At 36.6% G+C, this 23,916-nt stretch overlaps 1 protein-coding gene across 1 annotated transcript in view; it reads left to right on the top strand.

Moving 5' to 3' along the window:
• The window catches only part of LOC140170354 (uncharacterized), a 142,231-nt gene that overhangs the window by 101,010 nt on the left and 17,305 nt on the right, over positions 1-23,916 (top strand). Inside the window, exons 5-8 of the mRNA XM_072193725.1 lie at positions 11,691-12,053; positions 14,078-14,089; positions 20,359-20,439; positions 23,086-23,202. Of these exons, the coding sequence (XP_072049826.1) occupies positions 11,691-12,053; positions 14,078-14,089; positions 20,359-20,439; positions 23,086-23,202 (573 nt within the window). The remainder of the gene's footprint in view (positions 1-11,690; positions 12,054-14,077; positions 14,090-20,358; positions 20,440-23,085; positions 23,203-23,916) is intronic.

A 23,916-nucleotide genomic window follows, 5' to 3' on the forward strand; every position in this document is an offset into this window, starting at 1 on the left:
CAGAATTCAAGAGCATTATGCTGAATGATTGATCCTCAATGACACATATCGTGTTACACAGTAAATGACGCTACAGCTTTTCGAATCATTAATTTTTTATAGTTTGGTAGCATACCATAGCAAATGGCATTCTCCAAATGGGCATATATATCAAATTTGCTTCTTTTTTTTATTAAATGTTAGCTATTTGGTGTTCATTTGTCAAGACCAAACAGTTAAATTCAGTTTAATTAACTGTGCTCAACTGTGCTCAAAGTTATGACTGCTCAAAGTATTGGGAACCTTCTTTTTTTGATATGTTGATATTAAGCAAATCACAATGTTTCCGCAGCAAAATATGATGCATAAATTGGCATTCTGCCAACCCTCCCTATTCCTGCAAAGTAAAATTACTCAATTTTTTGGCATATTTTTCAATAATTCACTCTTGAAGTTACAGAAAGGAAACGGCAAGATAGAAAAAATCATCGCTCTGTCACTTTTGATTTCTCCTTTCTGAAAGGTGTGTGGTATACCAATTCATCATAATCTACCTCTTCAAAATGCAGACTTTGATATCGGTGAAGCTCATGGGTCTCTTAACATAAAAGAAATATGTATGAAAACACCAATACCATCCCTGTACTGTCCAATTGTATGTGATGTACCGGTTTATCATATTTACCTCTTCAAAATGCAGACTTTGATGTCGGGGAAGCTCATACCATATTTTGTCAAATAAACGGCCCTGGGGGACGTTATATTTTCCCAAGGGGCGTTTATTAGAGGTCATTTTTAGCACGACAATTCCCGTTAAAATCATTAGGTAAGCTTAAAAGTCACGCTAAAATGACGAACTATGAACTTTTGACACTGACTTTTGGTTCACGTCCGGTGTTCCGATGCAGATTTTCGCCAATTATTGACGCTATTATTGACCATGTGGGGAACTTGGTAAGCTTACTACACAAGATAGCATGGAAATATCAGAATTTTTGAAACATCTTGGTTGAAAAGAGTGGTGGGGGCGTTTATTTGAGGGGGGGGGGCGACTATTTGACGAAATACGGTATGTGACACGATCTGGTCCATGGGGGGCCAAAGGAGGCATTTTTGAAACTTGAGTTACCGTAATTATTACATTATACATATGATACAATAGACTTGGTTCTAAAGTTATGACGTTTTTTGATGTCTATTTTGTTACGTATTTTATTGTTTTTTTACTCCATATTTTTACCTTTATCTCAGTTTCAAATTTGCCGCCTTTGGCCCCCATGGACCAGATCGTGTCACATATGGATGGGTCTCATAACACAAAGAAGTTTCAGGCTTGAAATATGTTTCATCTAGATGGTATGAATGAAAACACAGTTGTACCATCCCCGTACTGTCCTATTGGCCACTAGTGATTGCTTCTAGAATTTAGCTGCTGAAGCAATTAAACTCAAAACTAGGAATAAGCAAGTGATAGGTCTGTGTGTAAGGTACCTCTAAATAGTAAGCATTTTGAATTACACACCTTTGAAACACTTTCACACTTTGCCAATCCATACTAAATCAGTAAATGTGAAATGCTCTACTTTTTTTTTCCTTTTTTCTGTTTTTGGCCTCCTGATAAAGTGACATCATTTGTTTTACAGAAATGATCAGTAATCTTTTAAAAGCCTATACAAACTAGAGTGATAACCGCACCATAGCTGAACCATGGGGCTTCGGCAGTATATTGTGGTAGGCCTATACCACTGTCACCCGGAGTCTGTAATGGACATAATCTTGAAATGCTACGAAGGTATGACCGCCCGAGTGGTGTTAATGAAAGAGGAAAAGTAAAGAATATAAAATAAACTAGAGCAACTGTGCCCTTTGCAAGGGCACGAGGTAAGTTAGGCGGATGACTGTGACGATCTGATCTGATCAGCAGCAATACTGTGCTGGATAGTATTAATTTTAATAAGACTGTTTCATTAATTGCCGTTTTAATATACCTTGATCGTGGAAAGCTGGCATTTTGAAAACTTGATGTTTGACCTCTGTATGACCCCCTTAATGACCTTTAATGAATTTTAAAATATTTAAAACATGTTAAGAATGTCATAAGGATCATTGCATTTAAATTTAAGCTCAATCGGAGCATTTTTGGTTTAAATGACCTTTTTTGACCCCTGTGACCCCTGGATGACCTCTGACGTTTGGAAATATTTTTATTATATTCTGTATGTTTTCCTCTTTCATATGACACCACTCATGATATGGGGTCATACCTTTGTGGCATTTAGAGATATGTCCATTTCAGACCAAATGGTTAGTGAGTTAGTAAGCTAGTAAGCTAGTAACCTAGTAACATTCACTCATATAGGCTGATACCATTTCATGGTTCAGCAAAAAGGGAAAACTGCAGAGAATTGAAATTTCATACAAGTCTTTGAACATTTTTCTTTAAATTTCCATGTATGCCAACATAACAAATGCCACATCTTACATTGCAGTGAGTGATCAGTATTTTAAAGTCTCAACGCTAATATTAGCCTCTATACCAGCACTTTGACTATTATGATACCGACGATGCGGCCACTATCCTCTATCACTCATAGGCGACACCCAGGAACCAATTGAATTTAGTGCTTACAAGCTAAACCACACCCACTGACCATGAATGGGATATTATTCTAAGATTGAACCGTAATCAGGCAAAGTTTCTAAAAATGAATTTCTCCATTTTTAAATTTCCCTCAATGCACCTCAACAGTGAAAATCCTTGTTACGGTAGCCATTTCAGGGTTGATGTTATTTCACTCCTATCGACTGCTCTGTGCCAGAAGTGGGTTAGTGCAATAGCTGCCATGTGTAGATGAGTACAATATGAGTACTATGTGTAAATTGGCAAATGTTCACAGGGCAGCTATTGCACTTGCCCACTTCTGGCACTGAGCAGCCGATATGTTGAGTGGTTATGTTAAGAACTTTAGTTTCCTGCCATTGCATTATGCTATTCCTGTTGAAATCCATACACCCTCTATTTAAAACATGACTTTAATCTCCCACATAGGGTGTATGTATTACAAATTAAGTTACCTGAATGTGTGACTCCATTTGAAATCGACACCCCCTGTGTAGACAATTAATGTAATGTCTCACATAGGGGGTGTATGGAATTCAACAGGAATAGCCTGTTGCATTACCTTACCATGCTAACATGGTACAAAATGTTTTGAAGCTAACGGCAAAGTTATACTCAGACTGGCATAATATTTCCATTTGTATAGCGTGGTATGTTGTTAATGTATTAATGCATGTTTGGTACCATCCAAAATCAAGGGAATTCAAAACAGTAGCATGTTTAATTGGATAACATTTATGATATATGATTTGTAAATAGACGTAATTTGTTCTACAAATAAAATTGGATTGATCAGTTTAGTTTGAACATACTGCATTTGAATAGTATCTATGGCACTTTTAAATCATATTAATGTGAATGCAAATTATGAAATATCTTGCAAATTATAAAATATCTTGTGAAGTCTGACATTTTTCTGTGCAAAGTACAATTTGTTGCAATTCAGGAGATTGAAACTGGTAATATAGAATAAAGGTTGTAGCCATAATTGCAGCTCATGGCACTGATAGATTTGTGTAACTTTCTCCTCTATTCTCTAGAGCTATCGTTTTGCCATTTTCTGATATATTCAAACTTTGTTTTAAACTGCATTTTCTATATGTTTATGTGTTCTTATTGAAAACTGAATGTTCACTTGGGTCCAGCGTTGGATGTAAGACATTTTTTATGCATAGCATTATCAGCTTGCACTACTTGATTTTTGTTACATTTGCACACTTCACTGTAAGTCTATGGCATAAAATTGCTACATATTTCCAAAATTGTGTAGCAAAGTGATCAAAATTGAGTAGCATTTTGCCCTGCGATACCGGCTATGGCCAACGCTGCTTGAGTCCAACTGTATTTTGTTGTTTATTTTGATAATTTCGACTGATCTAATCATAAAATGTAACAGTATGCATTGCAAATTTGAATATTTGTTGTGATAAACTTGCTTAAACCTAACCGCCTATGGGCTTTTTGGCGACGGGAAGGGAAAGAAGGAAGGAATAAAGAGAGAAAACAAAGAAAGAAGTTGTTTGCTCTGGGTGGGATTCGAACCCGAGACCCCTCGCTTGCCAAGCACTCGGTTGGCGACACTTTGCCACGGGTCTTGGGCTTTGCTGGCCAGCGAAAACCGTGCCTATATATCACTTAGGGCGGTTGCATCATCAAGTAGTATTTTGTAGTATACAGGTTAATACAATTGTTCGAAAACCTCCCAAAAAGGAAATGTCTCTTCTGCAAGCGTCTTTTCTTAACCGTGAGCTGCATACATGTACATAATTATGTTTGTCCATATCTTGAGTCAGCATTGGAAATCAATGGGTTATTATTGCTTCATCAGCCCTGGTTCAGTGACATCATTATGTTGACAATGACATTGACAAAGATGTCAAATTTCCACTTTGTCTTCATATCGATAATGGCAATATCAGCGTAATTTGACGTAATGTCACACACAATATATGGGCATCCATACCACATGTTAGCTTCAGCAATCAATATATTGTTATTAAATCGGCCCAGCTGTAAGCGATGAGAATCTCATTTATTGATTGCTTTGCAGTAGCCTATAATAGTGCTGTGTAATTAAGTTTAAGAATTTATAAATAACATTGACTTGTGCTGAGGTCTAGTTAATTAAATCTTGTATTTGACATGCTGAATACAAACATAGGGAAAGACAACAGTAAACATCACAATTATAGTGTTGTATTTGTGGAAGCCTATAGGGCCTATCTGTTTGTGCACAGAGGTGATTATGGGGTGTGGGTGTATTAATGTGGTGTGTTAAAATGGGAGGGGAAAAGGGGAAGGCAGTTATTATATTAGACTTGGAAAGAGGTACACCAGGAAGAGACACTTCCCAGGATGGGTTATTTTTTTATACATGGATGTCCTCATAACAGTGGGATGTTAGTATGATGTCATCAAGAGTGCTGACTTGTTACAGGAACATCACATAGCAACACCCAACCATGACTGTGCAGTGTCCATGTATGAAAAACTAATTCTGTCCAATGAGCAAGAGAGTGGAGTGACAGTAGAAGGGGGAGGGAGGTGGGACAAATTAGCAAACAAACAATACATTACTATGCAATTTTAAATTAAAGTGAGTTTGCAGAGATGTTTTAAAATGATTTACAGTCTGAGAGGTTTTCACATGTAATGGTAAACTGTTCTGAAGTTCAGTGGCAGCAATAGGAAATGAGCGACGACCGTACTGAATAGAATACACTTGTAGGATGTCACCTTTGCTCAGACGGGCCTATTTATGTATTTGAGATTTAAATAAAAAGAAGGAAATGATGATATCCTTTCTCCTTCAACATGATGTCCTGGTGACACTAACATAATAGAACACTTTCTCATGGTATTCACACCAATATTAAAGATGATGTTAGGACAGGTGTTATAATGATAGATGGCCCTTCTTATAATGTTTAGTATGCACATTTTTAACAGCAGTTGTACATGATAAGGAATACTAATGAACTTAGTAATTTAGTAAGTCTTTCCAATTCTGTTTCCCTACACTGGGATTCAAACATGTGTTTATTCCACATACCGTGTAGGTGGTGGAATTTGCATTTCAAGCGGACTTGGTTTCATCCGAGGTGCTTGTTCTTTATATCACAAATTCAAATAATGCGACATAATATGGCATTGGGTGTAAAAGAGATGCTTGTTTTTGTCAAGTGTATGATTAACTTAATTAGGTGTCGAATGTTGCTTTAATGAATCGCGGATAAAATGTTGAACGTCTGACAATGGCGTACATTTCTTCATTTCTGTGTGGGTTTAAATGGTTGATTATATGAAGTATGGTAGTGGAAATTATAGTTGGTCCCCCTTTTCCCTCTTATACTTAAAAATAGTGTGATCAATACCTATTGAGTTAACTATGGCTCAATGTTCGGGTGCATTTTGGCATGCCCCAGTAAATTGACTGTTTCTTTAAGTTAAAAGCTCTAAATCACACAGGAAAAACCCTTACATGTTTCATGTAACGGGAGAAGATGAGAATATGAGGTTGCCCGCCCAAATTAAGCTGTTTACATCTTCTCTGATGTAACATACTATCAACAAAAACTTTTTTTCAATATCCCTACATTGTCTTCATCTAGTTGGAAATAATTATTTAAAATTATAACAGTTTTTAAGATGCACCCTGTAGCTTCAAGGTTCATCATAGGATTTTGCACAAGACCCATTAATGTTGCTTCCATATGAATGAGAGCATGGCTGAATATAACATCATGATATGATTAAGTCATTGAGTAATCAGTCCCCTGTGAGGGTATGTGGCTAATTACATTTGTGCAATTATGGGTAGATGTGTCTTTGAGAATGACGCAAACACTGATGATGAGGATGATGCCCTTGACGTTCACTTGAACTTGAAACATTATTGCAAGCTTTCAATCACTGTTATGCTGCAAGGCTAGTTTACAATGTCAATAGATGATACTTCAATATCTCTTTCATTGGTATTTTCTTGTATAACCTGCATGTTTGTATGATATTAGGGTAAGTGCTGCTCGTGGCATCCAGGTAACATGTATCTTCAGTGTAGACTAATATCAACATGCTATCCTTTAGTAGATAATGATATATTATTAGTTGATATTACATGCTGTTTCTAGTAGAAAAATTTTGTTATTAGCTCCTTGTTGCATGCTATCTTCAGTAGATAGCAATATTTCATGCTGCATGACATCTTCAGTAGACACCAATATTTCATGCTGCATGCTATCTTCAGTAGATAGCAATATTTCATGCTGCATGACATCTTCAGTAGACACCAATATTTCATGCTGCATGCTATCTTCAGTAGATAGCAATATTTCATGCTGCATGACATCTTCAGTAGACACCAATATTTCATGCTGCATGCTATCTTCAGTAGATAGCAATATTTCATGCTGCATGACATCTTCAGTAGACACCAATATTTCATGCTGCATGATATCTTCAGTAGACACCAATATTTCATGCTGCATGCTATCTTCAGTAGATAGCAATATTTAATGCTGCATGTTATATCTTCAGAAGATAGCAATGTTTGATGCTGAATGCTATCTTCAGTAGATGGCAATATTTCATGCGGCATGCTATCTTCAGTAGATAGCAATATTTAATTCTGCATGCTATATCTTCAGAAGATAGCAATATTTCATGCTGAATGCTATCTTTAGTAGATAGCAATATTTCATGCTAATGGCTATCTTCAGTAGATAGCAATATTTCATGCTGAATGCTATCTTCAGTAGACAGCAATATTTTGTGCTGTATGCTATCTTCAGTAGATAGCATCAGAAGATAGCAATATTTCATGCTGAATGCTATCTTCACTAGATAGCAATATTTCATGCTAATGGCTATCATCAGTAGATAGCAATATTTCATGCTTCATGCCATTTTCAGTAGATAGCAATATTTCATGCTGCATGCTATCTTCAGTAGATAGCAATATTACATGATGCATGCTATCTTCAGTAGATAGCAATATTTCATGCTGAATGCTATCTTTAGTAGATAGCAATGTTTCATGCTGAATGCTATCTTCAGTAGATAGCAATGCTATTATTAAGCCCATATTGCAAGATATCTTCAGTAGATAGCATGCTTTGGTATTATCTTTACATTATGCTATACTTGGTAGAAAACTATGATAACGATGGGAAACTTGTTACGAAATATAGATAATGCGTGGTTAAATAAACCAGCTATTTCTTGAAGTATTATCATTAACATACAATCAACCAGTTTAAAGATAATGCCAAATACAAAATACCTATCAAGAACCACTATACCAATACAATGCATATTCATTTAAACTCATTTAACATGACTATTTCAAATATGGTATAGGAAGGTTGTCATTTTGATTTTTTTTTAAATCTGTATAATTTTGTATCTGTTGCCAACACCACAGAGAGAAAAGCTGTGTGGGTTATGCTGACAAAGCAAGTGACAATCTAAGATTACTGTGTAATGAGCCATACCCTCTCATTCACGCTAAACATGATTAACTTGATGCAAAATATATCTTGGTAAATACGAGATGGGGCCACCTATCGGGTAATTTACTGGTCTGGATATGGACAGAGTATCATGCTATAGTTTAGTTTGGCCTTTGCCAACCGTGGTCTGCCTGAAAGGGACATTGGGCTATTCCGGTTGAAATCCTCCCTCCCTATGGATAACATGCCCTTAATCTCACACAGGGGGTGTAAATTTCAAATGGAGTCGCCCATTTAGGTAACCCCATGTGAAATTCATACTCTCTGTGTGAATGATTGAGGTCATATCTTCTATAGAGGGGTGCATGGATTTCAACTAGAAAGGTGGATTCTGCCAATTCCAAACTATACAGTTCCCCACATGTCATTGTTTTGTAGTAATGAAGCCTTATAATGAATAAGCTGAAAGTTGTTTTTTTCATGTCAAGGGAGGCATGAGGAATTCCCATGTCAATCTAATAGGGAATGAAATTCCAAAACAAACAATTATAAGTTTTCTGTTTTCTTCATATTTCACTGATATTTCTGAACGGCAAAGTCTGTTGTTGGAAAACATACCTTATTCCAGAGAAGAACATTAGTGAAAATTGATCTGTGTTGAATTTAAGTTTTAAAACTTTTGATCAAATCTAGGGATAATAAGGGCACGATCTGATGATAAACATCACAATCTCACTCTCGCTGGAAGATGGAGGTTCATGTGAAAATTCTGAGAACAATTTTCTTGTGTTTTTATCGGAAAAGAATATATTAAGGAATGTCAAAATGTTCTGAATTTAGCTGATGGATCTTGATGGCTTTAAGTCTTTGTCTCGTATAATGGTATTCATAGTTCACACGTCCACCTGACACTTATGTGCACTCAGCGTACTACCTAATTCATCTTTGGAATACTGATTTGCTTCTTTTATGGAGGGAACTAGGTGAGTGCAGTTTATGCAATGATATCACTCAATGCCTCCTAAATGGAATGAATGGGGAAAGAATAGTGACATTGTCCCTTAACCCCCGTAGCACTATCTGTCGATCTAACATTGCCTCTGATTGGTCAATTACATGATATCTTCATTTTAATCACCAATCAGAATGGAGGTTTGCAGATAATTCACCCTTATTTTTTTGTGTGGCGAAATTATTCTAACAATGTTGCTGATTGGTCCAATTGATAATGAAAACTTATTTGTGACCAATCGGTAGGTAGTTCTCATACGGTTAATGTGTGAGCAGGTGAGACTGCTTTTGCATTTGATTCATGTGATGTGTCACATGCTTTGTGGTGTCGGGCTATTCAAGTTGAAATCCATACACCCCCTATGGAAGACACAGGGAGTGTGGATTTCAAATGGGTTTACCTGATTGGGTGGTTCCATTTGAAATCTACACCCCCTGTGTGGGAGATTAAGGTCACGTCTTCAATGGGGGTGTATGGATTTCAACTAGAATAGCCAATCCGTCATACGATTTTGAGTAATGAACGGCCAGGTTTTGTGTAGGTGTATGTGGTAGTGTTTGCAAAATGAATTTGTTCTATGAAAACGTACACTGTTGTGCACCGATGTTCAACAATCCAAATTTAACTGTTCATAACTTTTGCCAGAAAATATAGGGATGCACATTTTCCAGGGTTTTTTTCTGTTTTGATTTCAATGAAAAAAAGAAATAAATTATTTTTGTAACAAAATGATTATTTCATCATAAAAGAGCAAAAGGAAAAATGTTGGGGTGATAAATTCTCCAATCCCTCGTTTTCACTAAAAAAATGTGCCTATAGCCAGTGCTCACCATGTTTGCTTCACTCACATCTATTTAAGCTTTTTTTTTATCAATAGCTACATACATCCCTGAAAACAATACATGTTCGGTTTGATATCAAAATGTCTCATGACGTGTATGAAGAAATTATCTCAATATTACCTTCTCCGGACAACCACCCCATTAACTTGTTTGTGTTTGGTCACAGCATGTTATCACAAAATGAGATCAATGCATCCGTATGATCTGTTAAACACTGTCCCACACGTCATGCTGCAGGTGCTTTTTAAGTAGGACAGGGACTACTCAGACCAGTTGATGAATGGAAAGGCTGTAACAACACAAATAATTCAAACTAAATCTTTTTTTTTTCTTAGTAGGTTTTTTTTATGGTTGACAGTTTTGTTTTCATACATGTACGTCAATTGTATATTCAGCGATGTAGGTCAAAACCGTAAAAAAGGGTACAAAAAACAGTATTATTTTTGAATGTTTTAAGATGCCCTAGTGTTGTATAATTCAACAGGCCAGGAATGACTAAATACACCTACAACAAGCAATAAGCATGTTCTACAGACCATTATGAGAAGTCACTGACTTTAACATGGATCATAAAGATAAGATGGGTCGTGACTTGTATGTAAAGTTGGTGATTTCTTTTAATATCAAAGTGATTTACAATTTAATAGGTCAGTGATTTAAGTGAGAACTGCTTATATATGGGGCTTTAGTTTATCATCTTTCATTTTACTCATCATAGTCACATCTAGGTATACATGGTATACATGCATGACATGTACATGGTAGTTACTCTTGATTCCAGAAAACTACAGCACTAATTTTTCTGTGTATTGTCTTTTTAAAGACATTTCCTGTTTTGGATTTAAAAAATATTATTCTGTTTTACCAAATGAAACATAACTAAATCCTTTAGTTCTAACTGGCAATTCAAATTTTAATGTTTAGAAATTTTCTGAAATAAGCAGATGTCATTTTTCAGGTTTTAGCCTGAATTCAGGTTTTTTGGGAGTCCAAAGTCCCACATTTTTTAAATTTATTTTCAGCCTGTTTGAAGCTCAAGTTGTCCTGCATTCACATGCTAATTCTGCCATGACATGTATGAGATGTTGGTTGTCACTTATTTTTTCAGCTCACATCAAATATAGACTGTTTCTGTTTCAGATGGAGTAATCTTTATTTTTATACAGGTGTTACATATCATATCAGAGTCTCATTAAATTGCACACTTGGCAATATGTAGTCCTACATGTATTGTACCATTAATTAAGAAGATACCAATAATGTTAATTCCTTTCCTGTATATCATGCAGTGGCCATGTTTAAATGTCCTCTCACCACTAAAAATCATTTAGCAGTGGCCCAGTGCCGTCTGACCATCACTTGTTACACTGAATCTCACACTGGGGTGCTTCGCTGGTCACTTCTCAGCCACAACATTGCGATCCAAAGAACTGAGATCATTTGGAATCTAGTTTGATCAATACCGTCTTCAAGCATATATGCCTTTTGACGAAAGGCAGACACCCAACACAAAAACATCACAAAAAATCGAACAATAATTCATGTTTGTACAGCTGCCTGTATCAGTAATATAGTTACGTGCACAAACTCCAAATAATTTGTTTGTAGAGGGCATCTGCCTCCTGTCTCCCGTCAAAAAAAAACCCTCGTTTTCAAGCAATGCTTGTAGACGGAATTCTATGGTATTTCAGGTTGTGGTCAAGATGCAATGTCCTCTAACTGCTCAAAAATATGTTATCATTTGGAATGTAGTACTAATTTAAAATGTATCTTTTGTTTACTTGCAGAGTGACGCTGCCGTAGACCAAGCCGAGCCAGTCAAAGAGCCCGAGCCAGCAGCAACAGAACAAGAACCAGCTGAGTCAGAGCCAGCAGCAACAGAGACAGAACAAGCACCGACAGAGACAGAACAAGCACCGGCAGAGACAGAACAAGCACAGGCAGAGACAGAACAAGCACCGGCAGAGACAGAACAAGCACCGGCAGAGACAGAACAAGCACCAACAGAAGAAACCAAACCAGCAGCGGAGGAGGAAGTAAGTAAAGAGGCAGACAAAAAGCCAGAGGAGGAGGAGGAGGAAGAGGTTGATATAGACCTCACTGACCCAGACGTACAAAAGGCTGCTGCCAAGATCCAAGGAGGATTCAGGGTGAGTATATATGTGTGTGTGGACTTTGACTGAGGAGTGTGTGATGTGAGTAGTGAGAATTATGAATAACTCAAAATAAGGCATGCTCAACTCATTGTTTCTATTGGTCTGACAGCTATTCACCATAGAAGTATGATGTAACAGGAATAATAACCATAGCAATAGGTGAAAACAATTTTTAAATGTATCGCTTTGCACTAGTACGTTCATGCAGTACCTCTGCTTTGAACCATAGATGTCAAAGAACAGGGATAAAGATCTGGATCGTAATTCTATAGAATATTCATATCATGCTGATCACTCGCACCTGTAAGATTAGTATCTTTGAAAAGAGCGATATTGTATTCAATCTATGATTGCAGACATTCACAGGTAATGAGTGCAACCTGCTGTAGTGCAGGGCGATATATCTAAAAATTGTTGCTATGGTAGTTAATCCTGTTACATCATCACTTCTATGACGAATGTACATTTGGATCTCTTGGGACTTGTTGAGATGTCCAGAACTTGAGATCTTACAGACTCTTTAAAGCAGACCTTGCACAGAATTTGAGCATGTCTAATTTGAGATATTCGTATAATTGTATCCAAAGAGACCCAAAGAGTCCCAACTTCAAATAGTTCCGCTAGAGAGGGAAACATACATTAAATTTCCATGATTGTATTCAGTATTGTAAGTCCAAGTCCATGTCCAATATTGTCAAGAGTGAGAGATATCTGTGTTAAAGCTTAAAACTAGTCAAACATTCTGTGCACTCTTGTGTATTATGTAAATATACATTTCTAAATCATATAACTGTAATAACCTATAAATAAAAGTGTTAATGCAGTCCCAACATAATTTGCTGTTATTCAATACTCTAAACATTGATCAATACAGTCGTAGAAAGTTCTATCAAAGATGTTTAGTTAATGGTGTTAGCTGTTAGGGCTAAATTAAATAATAGATAAGTTTTAAAGGAATTACAAAAATCCAAAGGTTTCAAATATTCAGTTCTTAAAAAAAAACAGCTCAAGTTCCTTTAATCACAGATTACTGTTTTTCTATGACTTAGAGAGAATGACAGAATTAGGGAGTAAAAACAAGGAGTCTGACTTGGTAAGAATAAACGGTGTTATGTGATAGGAAACCGATGACTAGATAGGGATGGTATAGACACACCGTACGTGATAGGTTAGTTGGGCAGAGCTTGGCAACTTGGTAGGTAGGTTTAGAGATTTTGTAAAGAGTTGATATTATTGGGACTAAAGAATAAGATAGTCAAATGAAATAGAGGCATTTGTGGTGAGGACTGGTAATAGGCAGGTTGGTAGGTAGGTAGGTTTAGAGATATGTGATTTTGTAAAAAGTTGATATTATTGGGACTGAAGAATAAATAGTCACATAAAATAGATGCATTTGTGGTGAGGACTGGTAATAGGCAGGTTGGTAGGTAGGTAGGTAGGTTTAGACATGGGTAGTGTTAAGAAGAGTTTGTATTTAAGGGAGTATACAGTATTACATCATTAGACACATGTTTGATAGGGAGAGAGTTTTAGCGATAGGTGGTTGTGTGGAGAGTTTTTATTTTATTATTGGGATTGAAGGCTAAAATTGGGGATAAAATCCTAGAAAAAAGTAGTTTCCTCAAGTGTTCAAAACAATTTAAATTCATGTAGCATAGTCAAGCAAAATTAGTTTGCCATGCATGTATTTAATATACATACACTGTCTCGTACTGTATCCTTTCCCCATTTTTGAATGTTTGACAACTTGGTTTTGGTCCAACATTGACTTTAGGGGAAGGGGGGGGGTAGAGATTCAGCTGAACACAGTCAAAGTGCAAATTTTGTAGATTGGAATCACATTGTGTGTAATGGGGACAATATATCTTTAAGCAGGTTTTTGGTTGGTAGGGTTAGAGATAGTTGGTTTTGTCAAGCAGTGAAGTTTGACTGAGTTTGTTTGAAAAATCTATTCAGTATTAAGACCAAACTACAATTTATTTATAAACATTGTTTACTTTGAAACTGCATCATTTCAGAGGAAGAAATTAGTAAGTTTGAAGCAGTTCTTATTTGTATGATCTGTAATTCAGCTTTGTTACTTGAGCACAGGTCATTAATATGGTTTGATGATGAATCCTGACTGGGGTATTCCAGTTGAATTCCATACACCACCTATGAGAGACATGACCTTTGCCTCCTTTGCAGGGAGTGTAGGTTTCAAGTGGAATCATTCATATTAAATTTACACTCCCTGCCATATGTCTACCATAAGGGGTTTATAAATGTATTTCAATTGGAAGAGCCCATTAGAACCATAGAATTACATACCTTAATACACCATCATGTTTAAAAATTAGATCAATTAAGTGTTTTTTAATTAGCTACATAACATTGATTGAAACTGAATTTGCATCACTATCAATGACCATTCTATCCATATCAGAAAAACCTTTTTACAAGAAGATCCAGATATACAAATTTTACTTTCAATGATTATTTCAATTATGAAGGTATGTGATTTGTAATTCTTTAGTCAGGCTTTGTTCTTTGAATTATAGATCCTCTCAGTAACAAAGAGTATCTCTATACGATGCAGTTGTTTCAATGTTATTAGGTCATTATAATTAAATCTTGAGTCTCAAAGCTGCCATGCTCATAGTCTTCTTTGAAAATCAAGAAATTAATTTTTTATGTATTTTTTTTAAACAAAAGGTAAAAATAAAACTCTAAATTCCTATTTGATTTCAAGTTTTCAACAAATTTTAAAGAATTATTTTGTAGCAGTGACTTAAGTTGTCTACTATTCCAAGATTTGCAACAGACAATGGATACTTTCTGCACAAAATGCTTGTCCCAGCACCTGTACTGACATAAAAAAAAAAGTAATTTTAATAAAAAAATTTAAAAAAAAATGCATTCTGCATTAGGTTTTCAATTTCTCACAAGCTTTAAGACTCTGGATTTAATTAAAGTGGCCTTAAAAGAAAGCATTAAATATGACAGTGGATTACTACCTCTGTGTTGCCCCATCAAACCTAGTATCAGTTATAAGTTGAGCATGCGACTGAGTGTGTACATGCATGATAATAGATGATTAAAAAGTGTCCTCGTAGCTTAGAAATAACCTGCATAAGATGATCATTTCCGTAAAAAGGTTTAGGTTAAAGGCAAGAATCTTCTGAGGGCTATGCCTAGTATCGTACACAAAGTAGTTATGAGTGAGCACTGTCTCTCTCTTGTGTGGGGTGGGGTAAAGGCATGTAGCCCAATCCCCAGCATTACCAGCTCGGATTTATAATAAAGAAAGTTCAGGTTTGAACAACCCTCCCGGAGCTACAAACAAGGTAAAATAGTTGGCACACCTTGACCACATATGTTGCAACTCTTCATTGCCACTCGGATAGTACAGTGAAATAAGTATGAGAAGTGCACACCTTTCCCTTTCCCCTTCCCATATTCCCTCCCTTGTTCCCCCTCTCAATGTTAGGGAGACTGGAGAGCCCAATGGCATAAGTGCTTTCATCAACATTGAATGGGGGTGAGGGGTGGCAATTTACATTTACAGAGGCATAAAACCTTCTCTTTCAAAAATAGTTAGCATACCTTGACCATATGTTGCAAACTCTTCAATGCCACTCTGATAGTTCAGCGAAAAATTAGTTTAACTATCTTTAATGAGAATTACAAATCTTACCTTTCCCATACCCGCCCCCCTTCCCCTCAATCAATGTTGGGGAGACTGGAGAGCCCGATGGCAAAAGTGCTTTTATCAACATTGAATTGGGGGAGAGGGGTGGTGATTTACATTATTATGCCAGAGTGTGCCAACATTATTTTCCTTGATTGTAGATATCAGTGCAAAATACATGCGACTGTCATCTATTTGCTAGAGGTGTAAAAACCTTGTCAAATTCTAGCCCCAGAATGGCCATCTTGAAATGATACTAACCTGAAGAATAGATTTGGTTAAAGGTTATGTGTTATGTTATCTGCATAGAGCTTACGGGTCTCTGCATTTTTTTTGCTGCTATTTATACATTGCAAAATCCTAAATGAAATTTGAATATCTGTATGCAGCACCAGCCTCAGAATTACTGAGATTATAATTATGATTATAAGATTATATTTTAGTTCAAAAGGTTTAGGGTCAGGTGCAAGTTATCCATCGTCCTATAGCAATATGCTTATGGGTCAGAATTTCATTTCTCCTCATTAGAGGATAAACCTCCTGTAGTCCAAGCCTCTGAATAACATGTTCAAAGCAGTATGAGGTAAGATGGTGCACAACTGTAAATGCATAGCTAGACTCGCAGTACAACAAGGTCCTTCTCAAACATCATTTTCTTGGCTTCAAAGCTTCTCAGCACTTCAAAAGTTCACTTTTTACAAGTATAAGGTCAGTTAAAGACAGTTAGTGTTAAGAAAACCCACAAAATCCTATAAGATTCCACAGAAATATGCCACACACTAGGTATATTATTGCTCAGGCCTAGAAATCTGTGCCAGTGCGGGCGAATCCATTTGGATTCTCGTAAGAGAATTTTGCGGGAATCCCTGATTCGCGCAAATCTACATCCCGCTCCCGCTGCACATTGATTGAAAAAATACTGCTCTCATACGGTCATAACAATCTGATTTAGTCATCCAAGATGGCGGCTCTGATGAACGAAACATCGGCACGCAAGCGATGGCTGTTTTTGCTGTTAAAATGCCCTCTCAAATCAGTATTATTGTACAAATTATTAATGTCAATTATAACATAATTTGCCATTTTGGGGGTTCAGTTGCTTAAATAATGAAGTATAAATAGTCAAACCGGGACTCAAACTGGGTACATATTTTTTTTCTTTCTGTACACTGCCAATGCACTATGCGAATCCATATGGATTTGCGCGGTTGATGTTTTACGAGAATCTTTGCGCGAATCGATTCCCGGATTCGCGTCGGATTTCTGAGCCTGTAGCTCATGTGACGATATGATATGCCAGTTCCAAAAATGGTGTTTCTCAAATAGAATACATTTTGATATGAGATTGATGATATCTTTAAAAAAATGGGTTCCTAGAGCTATGCTCAAAGGTATTAACACCATAAGCTGTTTAAAATGACACATGCATGCAGCCTGACCATACGCTGCGTACCCCCTGTTTGTCTTTCACGAACGTTTTTATACATACATTATATGATTTTTCTAGTTGTAATGTCAGATTATGTACATTGTGATGATTTATATGTCATGTGACAAAATATCTTCATCTTCAAATCTTCAGTTGTTTTTGATAATCATTTGGTTCTAAGTTAATTTGATATAGTACCTCGTTTGCATGCCTCTCAACCTAATTAGAAGTCAAAGCACTAACCCAGATGAGTTATAAATAACAAGCATGTTGACGTTGTAGTCACCTCCTCCCCATGATAAACCCCATCAAGTAATTTTGTTGCACAGATAGTGTAGTATTTTCATCTTCAAGACAATGCATGATGTCAACAGTCAATATCCCTCAAGGGTTTAGTTGGATGCACTCTTAAGTCATGTTCATACGAGGCATGAACCTTGAAGGGTTAAGTCCGATGCACTCTAAAATCATGTTCACACGAGGCAAAAACCTTGAAGGGTTAAGTTTGATGCACTCTCAAGTTATGTTCACACGAGCATTAACTTTATGTACATATGTAGAAACGAATACTATACACTCTGAGTTGTATCCACATAGTGGTTTTGCTAGCAGAAACATCTGAGCCACACCCACCTTAAGTGTGCTTGGGGTGTAAAAATAGGAATTCACCTAGATCTCTAGGCATCAGGCTTCCCGCTATTAAAGGCTTAAAATGTGTGTTACTTACATTACAAGATTGCAAAAACAGACAGAAAGTGCATCCATCTTAAATGTACAATTTTTCCTGATTTATGTAATCATTGCGTGCCGCTTTTCGCAGTCTAAAACGACTGGCTTTCAAGACACCGAGACGATGTTAGTTTACCATTTTTCACTACTGATCTAGAGAAACCTGTTACGTTCCGATTCTTTAAAACGTGCGAGATGCCATGACACGCACTAACGATCATAAAGTGAATCTAGGAATAACTTCCATGTTTCCTCTGAGTGTGCTTTGAGGTTCAACTAAACCCCCTAAATATAAGGTGGGTCATACCTCTAAGTTCCCTTGGAGTGTCAAATCTCAAAGTAAGTCCACACAGGTGAAACTCCTGAATGAACCTCTGAGTTTCTTCTGATTGTCTGCCTCCCACGTGTCTTTACCTGACTAGATTTGATCCATCTTAAAGCATTGTCTAATTCTTTCAAGTTTTGTAATCAAAAGCTTGACCTAGAAATTCATTTTCAAACCTAAGAATTTAGCAATTCCCATTGCAAATTTTTGACATGCTTATCAACTGATTTCTTATTTTGTGGATTTTGTTATTCTATTTTGGGTACTGTAGTTAGGCAACAAAAAAAAAAGATGATGTTTGCTTGCCCTAAACCGACCGACCCTGATTTTGGAAATCAGAAAAAGGTGTTTTTTTTTCTATTAGCTGTACAAAAGAATATACCGACCCTATTTTTTGAATTTCCTGAAAAAGGTTTTTTTTTTTTTCCAAATTTTTGCATTCTGAATATTTAAAAAAAAAAATATTTTAGAGTTTGTGTTCAACATTTTAGTTGTTTTGCAATGTTAGTTGATTCATTTTGACTCAAAAATTGTCTGATCTTTCATATTTTGAGCCTTAATTTTAAAATACAAACAGTAGAGTTTGCTAGTAATTAAAAAAAAAATGAAAAGAAAAGAAAAATCCTGACTGACAAAATTCATTTGAGGGCAAGCAAACAATTTTTTGTCTTGGCCTAAAAAATACTCACTTTCATCTTACGCGACATTAAGTCTGATTGGAATGGGTCATTTATATCACATTTTGAGTGAGTGTAACAGTAATAGACAGATACATTAATTTCATTTATTAGTTGATACAACCCACAGCCAGGGCCTTGATGCGGCTAGATGAAGCAGCTGTGGGACTGTATGCATTCTAATGTTGTCTTGTTGACGTACAGGAAGTGTTGTACAAGCTTGCAGGTGTAATGCATAAGAACACAGTAACACAATTTACATCTTTTGGGATCAAAGTTGCAAACCTAGCTTAAAAGAGTTTCTATTGGGGCATCCACACAGTTTGCCACACTCGTTTTGATTAATTGATATGGTGCATAAGATTTCAGACCTATGTGTGATTATTAGCACTTGGTGTGCTTCAGGTAATCAGAGTGGAGTGTTTGCACTAAAATATTGAGACACATAAAGCTGACACTCAAGAGGAATACGGTATGGATTGTATTTAAAGGAGATCTCAAGGCTTGGTATAAGGGTTGTCATACCTGCCTTCATGTGAATGATTTTTCTTGGGAGTGGAAAATGCCCCAAACTTTTTTTGTGGATATTAATTGGCCTTAACTCAAGAACTGCAAGACATATGGAAATATAGTACTCTTATTGGATTTTTTTGACATTATTACTAAGATCAATGTACCGTATTCATTCCAATAAGCGCACATGCCCCAATAAGCGGCGAGCGCCCACCCAGGGTATTTTCAATTTTCTAAAGGGTACCATTAATGTTGAAGTGACGGATAGACTTCAATACAGTGAAATAGTCCTGTGTAAACTTGCAATACATTTTCTTCATCAGAAAAGCTACTAGAACGTCTCAGGACCCTTTTATAACATACGTAAATTTGTCTCTAATAAACGCCTGTTAGGAAAAAATTCCGTAAACCATGTAAAAATAAGCACCCACCCAAAATGACTTTGTTAAGCGCCCTGTACGCTTATTGGAATGAATACGGTAATAATAATAAGAAGTGCATTGCGGGTTTTTAGATAAATGTCTCAAACTGGGAAAATATGGCTCATTCCATCCCACTCGCTGTAAGGAAATCATAGCCCAAACATTGTTGGTTATTCTAATTTAAGCTAACCGCATTATTCACATTAACTTGATTATAGTTTGATCAGCTCGTAATCGGCGGGCCTTATAACATCGCGGATTAATATCAATATATTTTATTTTGTGAATTGTCTTGTGACATCTGACCAGAAGCACCACAAGTTATTCATTGAGGTCATAAACTTTGTCTACTTTCTTCAACACGCAAAATATAGACAAACAGGTCAACTATATCACTTTAAACGTCGGTCTACTTTTCGGCGTAGTGGTAAAAGCCTAACAATTCCAGCCGATTACGAGCTGATCAAAGTATAAGTATTTGATGTTTAAAACTCAACTAATTATACAACAATTGCATTGCTTCTTATTTTGTAGGGGATGAAGGCAAGAAAAGAAGTGAAGCAGATGAAGGAAGCTCAGGAGGAGCCAAAAGCACCAAGTCAAAATGATGCTAAGGTGAGACACAATGATGGCGTGGACATGGTTTTTTTTACTGACAAAATCAGTATGATTTCAAACATGCTTATTTTTGTACATTCATGAGCTTTGAAAATTGAGGTCAAATTTTGTAAGATAATTATTAAATGAAAATAATGTGTATTGACCATCAGTTAGCAATTTATCGAAATGACATGTCCAATCCAATATCAGTGCCCCCCCACCCTCCAAAAAAAATTGTTTTTCCTTAACATCCTTGTCATTTGCTGAATGTAATTAGCCAAAGAATCCCAAAACCCAAGATGGGCTTGATTCTCAGAGATTGTTTTGTAATTATAATGCAAGGCAGGTGGCTGGAGAGGCCACTCATACATATTTTATGTACGGCATGTATATCTGTTAGTTGGAATTCTTGCACACATGAAATTCTAGATTGTGGAGTTTGGGTATGGTATGATACTAATACACTTACTGGCAGTGCAAATGGGTGATTATTTGGTGATTAATTGTGCTAACAGTAACACTATGATTTTGATATTGCAATTTTGCCGTGGGCATTAACTGAAGTCATGCACCCTTACGGTCATCTTTTTTAATTTACTTGGAATGTGGCCCCTTATATAATAATCTATGATATTCACATTTAGGGAGCGATCGTTATTTACGACAGGGGGGAATTGGCATTTTGAGGGGGGGCCCAAAATTTTTTTGGGGTCTTGAGGGGGGAATGCGAAATTTTTGTTGAACCAGGATGGGGGATTGTTAAGTTTTAAATGAAGAAATTCGGAAAACAAGGTTTTTTTTCCAAAAACGCCCATTCCCCCTGCTGTAAATAACGATAATCTCTTTATTTAGTGATAATGGGAAAGATTTAAGGTGGTACTACACCCCTTGATAAATGTGTGTCTATTTTTGCATTTTTCTCAAAAACTAATAACACAGTGGTAACAAAAGTTATGTATATTATAGGGGCAAGGAATCCAATTACTACACTGGAATTTCAGTGACCCAAGACAAGCGGTTTGTTATTTATGATAAGAAATAAGGTACCGTTAGGATGTACCTCGTTTCCTATCATCAGGGATGTAATTTCTCTGTATTTTTACGGAATTCCGTATTTTTTTTCATCCCCAAAAATCTCTGTATTTTCCCTGTAATTTTGATTTTCCGATTACGAAAATGTATTTTTTTCTCCGTTTTTTTCCGTGTCTTTGTATCTTTTTTCTCCGCGAAAATACCCCGTCTGGAACAGGGGGGAACAAAAAAAATAGCGCCTCAAGCGATTATATTTCGCTAGTTTCGCGTCTCTGTGGCAGCACGTGGCCGCTTACCGTACGGCTCTCGCTATAGCGGAGAAACGATAGCTTGTGCGTGTTGTGTATTACTTGTGTAAGAGATTGACGGAGGAGAATTCTGCTGACTTCCAGGGCGCTGACATCGTAACAATTGCACACGTGAAAGTTTGTTTTGATTTGGCTCAATGGATTGTGACCGATTTTCTTGGAAATAATTATTGGACCTGAAGTATCGACAATGGAGGTTGATAGGACAGCTATACTGCTTAAAATGGTAACTTTTCCCTTTTTTCAATGAATGGAAAATGGAAGAAATTAACAGTTTTTGTGCATGATATTGACTATAATTGAGGCTAAAATAACAAAATTTTTCAACAAGGGCGCTGCCCAGTACCCCCGCTGGGCTCTGCCCCTGGACCCCGACTGGGGCTCTGCCCCTGGACCCGAACGCCTCGCGCATAGCGCTCGGGATGCTAAACCTTGCAACATTATTTTCCGTATTTTTTAATACCCCACTTACATCCCTGTATCATATATACTGAACCGCTTGTCTTGAGTCACTGAAATTTCAGTGTAGTAATTGGATTCCTTGTCCCATTAATATACATTATAACTTTTGTTACCAGTGTGTTATTATTTTTTGAGAAAAATGCAAAAATAGTCACAAATTTACCACAGGGGTGTAGTACCCCTTAATAGATATATCAATATCCATCAAAGGAATGTGATAGGAGCTGTTAGAGCCACTAAATTTTATAATAGCCCCATTAGTAACGCCATATGAAATCAACAATATTGGATAAACACCTACAGAGATTAAAATAGTGAATTTTACCCTCTCATCCTAACCAACCATACTTTATTAGGCAAAAAAAAAAGTTTGTCTCAAAGCTCGCGCATGCATTTGTAAAATCGTGAGATTTGGAAAAAAGAAAATGCGGAATTTTTTTTTATAGTTTTTCCAGAAAAATTCAGCGAAATTCAGATATTTTTCTCCAAATACCATGAAAAAGGTCGGGAATAAAAAAGGAACAAAAAATCGCATTTCGCATTTGTTTTCAAACCACTCGTGAGCTTTGAGACAAACCATTATTTTTTTTTTTTTTTTTTATAATACAGGATCATTACAGTGCCTTAATATATAGTCTGGCGTCTAGCATGCATTTGTTGTTGCGACAATTGCCGCTGTATTTTCGACAAGAAGAACAAAGGCAGTCTTGAGTTGAAAATCATAGTAGGGAATAAAACATAGCATTTGTCGTAACAAAAACTGATTAATGCATGCAAACAAAAGCATCCAGCCAACCTTCTACAGACCCAAATATTGATTTGGTAACCTTAATTATCTTCCATGCATCACATATGTCAGCCAGCAGAGGAGGAGGAGGTCGACATCGATCTAAATGATCCCGAGGTGGCTAAAGCCGCCGAAAAAATCCAGGCTAGTTTTAAAGGAATGAGGATCAGGAAACACAGGAAAAAGGAGGTATAATGTTCATTCACCGACAGCCTACTTGCGTGTAGAGAGATGAAATCTGCATCATGCATTAGGAATGTGACTTGCAATGTAGTTGAAAAAGCAGAAAATGGGCTATTCCAGTTGAAATCCACACTACCCCTGTGGAAGATTTTGGAAATTTGTTCCATAGGGGGAGTATGTTTTTTAAATGTAATTGATCAGGGTTAATCATTTTGAAACTCATACTCCCCCTGTATTATGGCTTTACCTACATCTTCCACAAGTGGAGTGAGTATTTCAAATGGAAGCTACCCAATTGTTTATTCTATTCGAAACTCTTACTCCCTCTGTGGACGGCTTTAGCTAAATCTTCCACAGGGGTAGTGTGGATTTAAATGGAATAGCCCAGTGATTTGCACTGTCTTCCTATACACCAGGGATATAGAGTATGGGAGTATTTCAGATAATTTTATAGTTTCTGGTTGCTTTGTCTGCTTGACATGCAGGGTTCTGAAAGGTTTTGTGCTTGATTTGATCATGAACTACTTGGTATCCCTGATGATATAGCACTGTGTATATAGCATGAGTAAAACCACATTGCTTTAATTGGGAATCACATGTGTGGTGGGAGTTAGCAAATCAGTTCCTGACACTACATTGCATTTCTATAAACATACCATCATCAGCATATGGATTTATTTAGTTCCTTGTCCTAGTAAGAAATCTTGTGTGCATTGTGAT

The sequence above is a fragment of the Amphiura filiformis genome, chromosome 14 (assembly GCF_039555335.1).
Source record: "Amphiura filiformis chromosome 14, Afil_fr2py, whole genome shotgun sequence".
Lineage (NCBI taxonomy): Eukaryota > Metazoa > Echinodermata > Ophiuroidea > Amphilepidida > Amphiuridae > Amphiura > Amphiura filiformis.